Below are 12367 nucleotides of genomic sequence, written 5' to 3' on the forward strand. Positions count from 1 at the left end.
TAAAATCTGTGATGTATTAAACTTTCTGAATTGTCTCAAGTACTCCACACTGATCATTTAATATTTAAATTGTGAAACAGCTGCAATAATTACAATGCAAGTCTGCTTGAAAAGCTGTGTATGCAGCAGGTTCAGACTCCAAAATATAGTGACACATTTCACAGACTGCCTTTAAAGTTGGAAATAAAATACGTGAGAAGCTGCCATGACTTATCAACTAGTCTGTAGGAAAAAAAACCAGGAAAATACAGCCATCAGTTTCAAACCCACATACACACCACAGTGGCTTCATCTATTAACCTGAGTTTTATACAGCAATTGTAAATACATCCCAAAAATCTGTCTTTTTGAATTTGAATTTCAATAGCAGACAATTGATTCATGTTTCTCAAACTAAGTATCTCTGTGTAAAAGCTACTGATGATTTCAGGCAGTGGCTATACAGTAGGTGATCACAAAATCAGGGATATGAAGACTATTCAATTTTACAGTCACACTACAGTTCGCTGCAGTAGTAAAGAGCAAACACCATACTCACCCTTTTCCTGTTTTGAACCTAGAGCATGGAAGATTTAACTAAACTCAGCATTTCCTAGTGGCTACATGTTGTGAGGGGCACAAGAAACAAACCTATCCACATCTGAGCAGAGCTGTGTCTGGTGAAAAGCAGAGCATGAGTGTTGTGGTTCATCTGGGAAGGGCTGTGGAGCACTGCAACCATGGGAATGCCTCCTGAAGCCTTGATGTGGCAACTCTTGGGAGGTTAATAATGACAAGTTACCTTAACCAAGGACATTTTTATTTGGTCCAATATTCAAGCATCATCAGGTTAAGGTCCTTTGGAAAAGTAAACTGGTAAGAATAAAATTCTGCAACCTTATGAATGGCAATTGCTACATTAAGTTTAATTTTAAATAAAATTTTACCAGCCAAATTGTGCTATGAGTCTAAAACTACCGAACAAGGTTTGAAAAAAATACTCCATTTCCAAAAAAAGTCAAATATAGGTTTAATGCCAGTCATCCAAAATTGACATTAGACTCTTATTATAAGGCAAAAATAGTAATCTTCTTTTATTTTTTAACCTACATTAAGTACAGTCAGCAATAGTTGCTCTATAAAATATGCATCATTGAGATCTAAAGGCAAGATCAGCAGAGAATGCTGACTCACGCATTGTAAGATCTTCTCAACATAGTGACAACTCCATAGCAGTCCCTGGCAACATTTCTGGCTTAAGGACTGGATAAATGCAGCAGAGTGATTTCATTAAATGTGTGTATAATTTAGTTCTCATGCGCCACAATCACATGTCCATGTTATAGCCATTTAGCACAAGGAAAAATTCCTGCAGGTCTAAATGTGTGTCAATATACATTAAACCATAGAAAATGCCATAAAATACTCTATGCAATCTTTAAGCATCTGTCTTCAATAGAATTGTATTTACATATTTTTATGAACTGATAATATGTAATAAGTCAATGAAGACATTTTTACAACGTTTATTAGATTATGAATTTATAAATTCAAAGACTCAGAGGCACATAGTTTAAAAGGCCAAGAACACCAAAACTAATTAAGTCACAGAAATCAGAATATTTATGGACGTAACACCAGTAAAAAATAAAAATCACATCCAGACTAAAAGCAACACTTCTTAAGAGTCATCCTTCAAAGTTAGCATAATAAAAAGTTCTCATTTCCCTCAAAGAAAAATAATTCATCCCACCTACCAAGCTAGAAAAACCTATTTACAATTGTACTTTGATCAGAAGTATCATTAAGTTGTGTAATACAGCCACTTCTATTCTGCCATTAGAATTTAACATTTCTTTTAAAGTATAGTTGTATATACAAATGCATAAATATCATAACTCTGATCTTCATTAAGGTTTGAATGAAAACAGGTTGTTAAGTCACAATACAAACGTGTTAGTGGAAAAGTAGGTGTATTTCAGTATCATTCTCAAAGAACAGGAAGCCAATACTTCTGATAAAGCTCAAGTTCATCAATGAGACCAGGTTTTTAAGTTACGTTAATGAAGATTAAACCTCTTTTGTGTTAACTCTTTACATTGGTTTCTTCAGTCGACTTTCACTACGCTGTATATTTTGGTTACAAACCAAAAGCATGCAAAGAATCCAATTGTCCCTAAAAGAGAAAAAAAAAAAATTACATACTAGAACACTGACACAGGAGACATTAATTTCTGTCTGTAGTTTCTAAGTCAGTTTGTATGTATATGTGATCTGCTGTCCTTAGACTTCAGCACATCAATCACATCAGATAATGGAAAGTTACAGAGAGTACCTCTTCCTTACAGGCATCAACTACTCTATAACCTATCTAATTATTTTCAAGAACATAGAACAGATCATGTGGAAGACTCTAGTTGTAAGATGTTTCTGTCACTTGTCCTACATATTTGTTCTTGTTGTTCCAGCATGCTGCAGTCCCACTCCTTCACACTGCTCCATTTTACCCTTTCTCAGTGACTACTCACACTACCTGATCTGCTCAGCTGTCAGAATATTACGTTTAGTAAACGTAACAGCATCATAGTTCCCATTACTTAGCAATACTTTAAGGTCTTGAAAAACTACAGCACTACCTTTATTTCTCCAGAGACTGAGTTAATACAAATTTCAAACCATAGTGTAGTTATTACACAAACTGTAGTTCTACTGAAAACATGTATTACATACCTTAAAAATAAACACAACAGTCAAAAGGTACACACAGATTTGAACTAAAATTGAGAGATGACGGCCATTTTCCTGACAACTTATCATCCTTCTAGCAGAATAAAAACAGCTTCATCCCTTTTCTTTGTGTAACTCCAAAAGAAACTTTTAACAAAAGTATTATTTTGAATATGAAATAGTTAATATAGTTGGGCTTTGTTAATGTAACTGGATTACATCAAAATTCAGTCTCAGAATGATATTGGATGAAACATCAGCTCAGAACACCTGTTACAGGAACCTTAATTTCCCACAAAAACTAGGACATGAAAAAAGCCCTGAAGATCATCTGATTTTTGCCTAAATACCTCTTCTAAAATCATATCCTTAACTTACACAAACATCAATAAAGTTCTTTAGAGGAAAAAACTCCCTGTTTTACATCAGGTAAGTGGAATAACAAAAGTTGTGTGGTAATTTGTTCACTATAAAAGCTTGAAAGGAACCATGAATGATATCATGGTCATTTTTTTTCACTTTACGCTTGCTAAACTACTGATGTTTAAGTGACTCATTTACTATGATACGTAGTTGTGATCCCAGCTGTGAATCAAAGATTTGTCATGTAGCTCCCGGTATTCTGCCTGCTGAGTCTGATCAATGACCTGGAATGCAGTATGGATGCAAGTGCCTGAAGCATGTGTTACACCGACATAGCAGCAGGGCACCGCCAAAACCCTTCCTCCTGATCCTGACAATTTTTCACAGACGAGTAAGCAGCAGCAGAATAGTTTTCATACAACAATTATGACTCTTTTGTTTTAGCTTTTTTATCATCCTGATATGGGAAGTCAGTTACCTTTGGGAGCAGTTTTTACTAAATTGCTAATATGTTCTTTTGTTTACAAAAATGGAGAACTGCCTGTCCTTTTACCCTACCTCTGATTTCTTCAGTAAATCTCAGAGAACTGAACATAATCTGCTTTTACATTCATATCAACCTAAATGGACAAAATTCTTCTTAAACCTTAAGAAGCAGGATTATTTCCACAAATTAAAAGGTAATTTGCACTTAATCATAAGGGAAGTAGATAAAAAAAATCATTAAGCATACAGTGTTTTACAATTTTGTGTGATTAACTTCACATATTTTCTCCCCTGTCTTCAACACAGAAATTGAAAATTTAAAAAAAAAACAAGAGCATACAGACTCTGAAAACTTAGTTCTAGTTGCACAGGATGACTTGTATTTCACTGTCCCAATTACAAACGACTGCCACAAAAAGCAACTGAAAGGAGATGAGAATAAACCTCCTCTTCTTTGCATGTTTGTGAACCTACCTTAAAAATTTGCTGGCAGGTGCTGCACAGCCACTTGGTCTACTGAAAGTGAACATGAGAGCAAAGGAAAAAGGGGATGCAGTAGATGCATCTTAAGGCCTCTAGACAATGTCATGTGACATAACTGACTTGAAAGAATAAGGGCAAAAGATGGAAATTATATGGGTATCTGAGATGCAAAAAGGAAGCTAAACCAAGTCTCAGCATAGAAAATTATTGTAAATCCCCTTTATATTGAATGAATATGCTCCAGAATTACTGCATGCATCCAAAGTAAACAGAATGAACAAATGAGACAGGGTAAACACAATTCTGGTTTTGGGCAAAACTGTTCACTGTTACAGGCAGACTTGCTGAACATCTGCTGGGAAAGCTGGTGAAGCTAATTTAATTGACCTTACACTTATGTAAGGCCTTATTATTTTTCTCACTACTTTGTAAGTTTACACTGCATTGAAAAATCAATCTGCATACAGCAGAACACATTCACTTCTAGTTGAACAACCACACATCCTAGGATTTTTTTAATTTGATGAAACAATCAGTACACCCAGACCAAAAGTAAAGGTTAAGAGAAAAGCAGGGTGAGAAAGAAGAAGAAGTGAGCAAGGGAGGCAGAATCCCTGACCTATGCATTCAGAATGACTTGTAAATTGGTACAGAAATGTGAAAAAAAGTAGAGATGTATAAATTACAAACTATCTGCAAGCAATGCCAGGATACATTAGACTGACTTAAAAAGAAGGACAGAGGATAAAACTGACCACTTTTGGGACACAGCTTGATCACTTCTCAATGAGATTATATAATGCACTCAAGTCCCATTTCTTCCTTTTAACAGGCAATGACCCAAGAAAATCCTTGCAGGCCATTGCTCCTGTTCATCATCATCTGCATTCAGTCAGTGTGCAAACAGCTTCAATATTTCCTTAGCTGAAGTGGAAATGTTTTTGAAATATTCAGTTACATTTAAAATGAACACCATTCTTAGTTCTTTTCTCTTTTTCACTATTTTTGTTCTCGTATGTTAAGTGGAAATGAAAATTTTACTTAATAGTCATAGTGAGATTTGTATTAAAAGCTCTGATGTCAAGCCATTTGTAGTCTAGGAGGCCTCAAAAGATAGTGTCTATAGATAAATACGTATCCAAATCTTTGGAATCATTAAAAGTCATCATCAACATGAAGCCTGAAATAATTTAAACCATTGATTAGTTCAAAAGAGTTTCAGAAGTGCTGCTCTGTAGGGTAGAGTATACAAGGACAGACTGCATTCTGTTGGAGCAGAATATAGAATTTTTAAGATGTTTTTGCGGAGTTGGTGGTTGCTGTCCTCTTGCATCAGTTTGAAAGGAGACTTCATGCATTTTCACTGGCATTTCTCCACTTTTCATAAACAAGGGCTATTTCTGTCTGACTGAAAACTACAATGGAAGATTTTGTGACCTCATCTCAATTACTGAAGAGGAAACTGAAATGCAGCACCTGAGACAGATGTTTTTTCCAAACTCTCACAAGGAAGATTATAAGGTTCTGACAAGATTGATACAAAAAATGATAGAGAAATTCTGCTTCCCATGCCACTTCAATGCAATTGGGATAAAGGTAAATACATTCTGGAAGAGAGCAAATTTTTTTTAAAAAGGCATTTTTTGTCAACTTTAACTCCTCTCTCTTCCTTTCAGCTATTCCATAAAATCTGCAGTTTTTATCTTGAGACTGTAACTTTATACTTGACTGTGTGTGAAGTGTGCTTCTCCAAAAAAACTAATTTAAAAAACTGAGTTTGCCATACGACTATCATAAGAATGAAATCTGGAAAAGTACTTATAACATATTTGTAGACTTAATTGTAGGCCACGCCTTAAATTAGCAGTAGTTTTGCCTCATCCTCACTTATCTCTTTTATTAAACTTTGAAATAACATACACCTGGAAGAAAATCAAAGGCATATGTAAATGTATAATTCTGTATCAAGATCAGTTTTGCCAAGGATTCTAACTGTGCGAAACTAAAGGCAGATTCAAAATTTAAAATTCAGGTTCAATACACTTACCTGTGAAAAGGAAGAAGATCAAAACCATAATCATGGTATAACCAAAATATAAAATGGTGCTAGCTGTTCCTGTGATTTGCAGTTTAGAAAAGAAATAATGTATTGCATATATTAGGAAATAAACTGCAGTGAAGCCACTAGTGAGAAATGAACGCCACTGCCAGTGGTAGTCCTAGAAGGAGTGAGGAAAAAATACAAATGTGTGAGCAATATTGCATACACCTCTAGCCCATTGACCCTACTAGTGAATGCAGAGCTAGTTTTCTCTATTATTACTTTATCCAAAAGTAAGTTTTTGTAAGGTTTTTTGTCTAGAGGGAGAAGAACTCTATATAATCAATATTGTTTTAATTATACCATTCAAAATTAGAGATAAATAACCTAAAGATCAGTAGTAAATACACAAAATACTAAAACCCCAAATAAGCCAGATGTACTTATTTCCAGCCATAGAGATTTTTTTTTTCCCAAGGTTGGGCATGGGAAGTCCAAAATGCACTCTGATTGAACAAAATTAATGGATTAACTTAGTACCTTCAGAAAAGAGGGAGTGAATCTAAAGATGTGATATCTGACTCAGCAATACCCAGTGCAGGGTTTTAATATTTCTTGCCAAAAGTAAGCCTGCTTTACTTTTTAAAGGCATGGTTTATGTATATCTCATCTAGCGCTAGTACTCATGTTGATTTCTGGAATACCTATTTTCAGCTACAAAAGCATTAAATTTTTTTTAAGCATTATTGGAACATTATCAGGTTTGAAAATAGAGGAAATATTTCCTACCTCTGCACATAGATGGAAGTAGCAGAGCAATATTGTAGCCTCAGAGCATGTAATAACCAAAATAATGAATACCAGAAACAGGAAGCCAAACATGTAATACATCTGGTGGGACCTATAAAAGGGAGTTTTAAAAAAAAAATTAAAATGGCCATTGTGCTATTATTATTTCTTCATATGTAGTAACATCACCTTCAACTTAAGTATTTCCTATTGAAATACTGTCAATTGTGCAGCCATACAATTGACTAATTTATTTTCTAACTAAAGAATAGGAACCTTGGCAGCTCAGTCTGAGAACACTGAGAAAGGAAGGCCAAAGCATGCCCCTGGTTGGGATTTTAGAGAAAGAAATGACTAAACATAATGGTGAAATCATAGTTCCAGTGAAGTCAGCATGACCTCTTCCACTGACTTCAGCAGAACCTGGATTTCACCTCACATTTCAATCAAAGGCGCAGAGCTCCAAAATAACAAGAAATGTCAAATGCTGTAGCTGTCTGTGTTGGGTAGAGGCACCTATTCAAGGTTCAGAAACAGTTTAACAAGATCCAATAACTAAATTGTGCCAGAAGGAATACAAATTCCTCACAGTAGATTAGTCTGTCAGTGAGCTCACATCAAAATTCACTTATATTGGACTAGTCTATGGTGCTTTATTTTTTAAAATAATTACTATTTTTTTTTATAAAGATTTCACAATAATTTTTTTCTTGGCTCTTTGTTTTCCTCCCAAGAATACTAATGCTTTTCTAGCCCAATAACAACTACCAAAAAATCTCCAGTTTTTTTTAATAAATTTTACTACTGTCAAGTTATATGCCATATATCAGCTTCAGAGCCATTTCCACATGAAGTCAGAAGAGTTACATGAGGAAACAACAAACTATCTGAAGGTAGGTCAGCTGTAAATTTCTAAGCATATCACAGCCACCTCTCTGTATACCCCAACAAGCACAACAGGCACTGAGTACCTTTAAAACAAAACATTAAAAATATGTTAACATTTAAATTTTATTGAACCAGTATTATGGTAACCCTGCATCCTCTAAAAATCAGGCAAAGCATCTTGAAAAACTTTCACAAAGGAATTACCACTTTTTATGACAGAATTTTAAAATTCAATTTATGGTGAACTTACCAAATACTATTGAGAATAAAGAATAACTGTATAAAGATACATCCAAAAGGAAGAATGCCTCCCATGATAATGCCAGGTAATGGCTTTGTATAGAACGATTGCTCAGGAATCTGACGTGGAATTTGGTTTGTGCGAACAGGGTGTTCAATAGCCTTTAAATGAAAATAACAAACAGTTAAATAAATAAAATATCAAACCTTTTAACTTTATTTTTGCAATGAGTGGTGACAAAAAGTCTATTTTTTGTTTTGAGCATGTGCATGCCCAGCTACACTACATTTGCTTTTGCTCCCAGCTCAGTTACCAACACTTGCTTGGCAAACTTGCTAAAAAGACAGCTCTTACTGAAAACATATTGACAGATATTTTGGACTTCCCTTTTAACGTTTGCCTATCTATCATCTGTTACAGAGCCTGAGCTGATTTACCACATTTCAGCTGGGGGAGTGGTGGTGCAGACTCCTGCTTTCACCTTCTAAAAATTCCTGCACGGTGTTTTTCAGGATTTACTTCAAGAATCTCACTAGGATAAACTTACTGAAAGGACTCAAACTGGCAATTTAATCCTAATTTAAGACACATGCATGAATTAGCATGGTGGGGGAAAACAGTGTAAGGCATTGTAAGATACATGCATACTTTACATCTTTCCTCTTTCATAAAGATTACCAAGAGCATCAATAGATACTTCCTTTCTGATTTGATTTTCAAGTTTTTGTGACACCTACCACATTGCATTATTAGCTTATCAAATATTCCTTCCTTAAAAGAAGATGTAAACACCTGCACAATGCAGGGGGACTTGATGGAATTTCAACATGGTTATCAGAAAAAACCCACTGAATTCTGGTTAAGAAAAACAGGATAACAACACAGCTGACTTAAAAAGTGCCTACTAAAACAATATCCTCTGAAGGTATTACAGGAGATCTATAGAGAGATGGAACCCTGGCTTCCTATGCAGGAAAAAAAACACAAATGTATCTGCACTTAGAGAAATTTATTTGTGGGAGATAGTAAACTTTTTTAAGATTAAAAAAACCCAACCAATCTCATTTTTTAATGATTTGGTCACCAAATTATGAAATGTTTGGTCACAAGGAGAGCTCATAAAAATATGTAAAATTGATTAGTTTAGGAGTAAATCACAGTTATTGTCTGCCAAGCAGAGATAACCATTTACAGAACACTTATGCAAACAGATTTCACAGATCAGGAAACATCCTCAGTGTAGAAGGCAGACAGGAACAAGAAATATGTGAAGAAATGCAGAAATGCATAATTTGCTTTCCCTTATGCTTGCTGGGTCAAGTAATTGCTTTAGGTTATGAAAAAGACACTAATTAAAATAAAAATGATGCTTACATCACTGATTTATCTGTAGCAGTCACTCAATTAAATACAATGATAACCCAAATTTCTGCAGAGAAGTATCACTGCCACCAGCCATGTGTCACAACCTTGGAATACCAAGACTAGTTACCTAATGCAGTTCTAAAGTAACTGAACAGAACTGGAGCCAAGAGTGCAACTAGCTTAGGTGCTGCCTCAGTCACAGCCTATACAGAGAAAAATATTTGTGTGTGTTCATTTATGTATACACTGAAACAATTTCTCAGAAACACTTACGTTTTTCTTAAACCCAAAATAGGCACCAATAAACGTCAGCGGTACAGATATGCAAAACCAGAGTGCCAAAATAGCAACCAAGGTACCAAACGGAATAGCAGCTGAAGAGCCTTCTCCCCACAGGATGAGGTTCATGATAAAAAAATCCGCAAATACAATTCTGAAAAACACACAGCACACTTAGAGCACAGAAATACTTCTTACCATTTAGTAACATTGACAAAACAATGGCACTGGTTTAAGATTTCAGCGCAAATCTCTGCCAAAACCAAATGATGTACACAAAATATGGAAACAAAGAGGTCAGACAAGCAATTCTTTGTTAATCTACTGGGACTGAACTCCAGCAGGCGCTGACATTCCTACTCAGCTATTTCAAATATATGCTTGTCTTAACTACACTTCGGGGTAAGACTGCTTGCTGTGATTAAGTGGAAGAAATTATCAGAGCGGTTATACATTATATGACACTATATAAGACTGACTACAGCTGTGGTCAGAGAAACAGTCTAGAGAATAAAGAAAACAATGAAAAAGTGGGCCTAAAACTTGTTACTATCATAATGCTTTTTCCTAATAAACCTTTTCATGTGGTGAGAGTAAACTAATGCTTACAAAAAAAAATAAATCTAAAGATGATATGCCACTAACACACTCCTCTTTGTCAAAAGCACTTGATACTCCTGTAGCTTCCAGAATAAAGAGATAATGTAAGATCTACTTAGATAGCTGAAACTTAAAAAATTAACTATGCCCATCAGAGAAGCAATTTAGTTCTCTTAATCATGGCAATAGTCAGAACTTACCCAGGACAAAGGAATGATGTCAGCAGGACATTTGTTTTCCATTTCTCACCTCCAAATGCTGTATATTAAAACATTTGACAGACATTAAAACATGCATTAAGCTCAACTATTAATTTTCCAGTCCATTTACCTGTTATACTTAGCTTGCAAGTACTCAAATAATGTGTTATCATGCCCGAATTTAAAACACTTAACTAAATATTCAGTAATAACATTAGATTTCCTTATCCTATTGCTTAACCACAGAACTTCAAAGCAAAATGTGTCAGACCAAGGTTAGGAAAGGTATCCAACTAAAACTGTGTCTCTGACCACTTTATCTACTAAAAGGAGGGAACAGATTTTCAGTATTTCTAAGTCTTTAAAAAATATTTTAAACCTGGGGTGATTAAGAACTTTAAGCTTTCTAGCATTTGACTGCAGGTTTCAGTAGGTAAAGATACATAAATATGTGAAAACCAAGCTTAACAGTTTTCTTGAAATAATTCTTGCCTATGAATCTTACAGGAGAGTCAGAACTAACACGCTTACAGAAGTAGTGATGTTTTCTTGAGTCTTAACAGCATTAAGCACTGGTGATACCAAAAGACCAAAGATAGCTTTATTAAGAAAATCTTTGTGAATTTGCACTATGCTGATAAAAATTCTAGTCAGTATACTTTCAAATGAAAATATCCTGCTGGAGTGCAGTGAAGCTGATAATTTCATCTGAGCACTGCCATAATGACATGCTTTTTTATTTCAAGAGTCAGAAGTGATTATGGTTAGAGTAATTTTAATTAAGTTTCTATTTCTTCATAAAAACTTGGTAGAACATGACAGCAGTTATTAAGATTAACCATTTAATTTCAACACAGGTTTCCCTTTTTAAATGCAGTTTTGAAAAAAAACCCCAACTTTTAAAACTAGATATCCATTTCAGCTGCATTTTGTTTTATGTCTCACATTACTTGTATACTATAAAAAAAACCTCATTAATGTATCTCTATACAGGGTTTCAACCACTTCCTGTTAGAGCAAGTGTCTCTGCATCAGTCATTCACTGTCTTAGTAGTTAAACACCACATTTAAGTATCAACTGAGTGATTCCCAGTAAGTAAAACATGAAATTTTATGATTATTAACTACATCTCCACCAAAGACACAGGATTCAAATTACCATCAATACACTTCAAAATATCTTTTAATATACACAGTATACAACAATATAAAGAATAATTCTCTCCTCAATTATGCTCTTAGTACTAAAATTTCCTTCTCTTTAAGTCTAACTGGCTTGGATATTAGGAATACTTCACTATCACATTGTCAACACCACCATGCCAAAACTCCCTACAAGATACAAACTCACTTTTCTCTCTGGTTTTCTCCACATAAAAATTACAAAATGGTTAGAAGAAAGGACTCAAATATCTACTGCCAGGCTGAAGTTCTGCAATAAACTTCTCCTCTAACCCGGTATATTCACAACTAAAGCAGTCCAAAAGATCCATCTCAGCCAAAAAACATTTCACCTTGAGCAAGGTAATTAAAACAAGCTGTATGTGGAGTGAGATGCTTCACCTTGAAATAAATCAAAGGGTACAGGGGTAAACCACCTGAAGCTGGTAGACAAGTCTTGGAACAATAGCTGGGATCAGGGAGGGAAAACAGTATCAACTAACGCCAAACTGTTAGGGACCCAAACACCATGGGGTAGGTTTCTACAACTACAGAACACCTAACAATCCTCCCTGTGCTCCAGCCACAGTCCAATAATGCATTATTCTCCAAAATACCTGGGAGCTAGCTAAAAAGGGGTCACAAATCTCAGGCATGCAAGGACTGAGGTTCACAATTTGTGGGTGCAGGTGTGTGTCACCAAGCAACATCCACGGCTGCAACTTAAATGCAGGCTTACACCATCCCCGTAGTGATAGGAAACAG

At 35.1% G+C, this 12367-nt stretch overlaps 1 protein-coding gene across 1 annotated transcript in view; it reads right to left on the reverse strand.

Annotated features, from left to right (window-relative positions):
• Positions 1-992: 992 nt before the first annotated feature.
• Positions 993-12367, reverse strand: part of TM9SF2 (transmembrane 9 superfamily member 2) — a 29896-nt gene continuing 18521 nt past the window's right edge. Inside the window, exons 12-17 of the mRNA XM_015638574.2 lie at positions 10442-10499; positions 9636-9795; positions 8007-8158; positions 6869-6980; positions 6086-6257; positions 993-2155 (exon numbers count right to left, since the gene is read on the reverse strand). Of these exons, the coding sequence (XP_015494060.1) occupies positions 2088-2155; positions 6086-6257; positions 6869-6980; positions 8007-8158; positions 9636-9795; positions 10442-10499 (722 nt within the window). The 3' untranslated portion in view covers positions 993-2087. The remainder of the gene's footprint in view (positions 2156-6085; positions 6258-6868; positions 6981-8006; positions 8159-9635; positions 9796-10441; positions 10500-12367) is intronic.

The sequence above is a fragment of the Parus major genome, chromosome 1 (assembly GCF_001522545.3).
Source record: "Parus major isolate Abel chromosome 1, Parus_major1.1, whole genome shotgun sequence".
Classification (NCBI taxonomy): Eukaryota; Metazoa; Chordata; class Aves; order Passeriformes; family Paridae; genus Parus; species Parus major.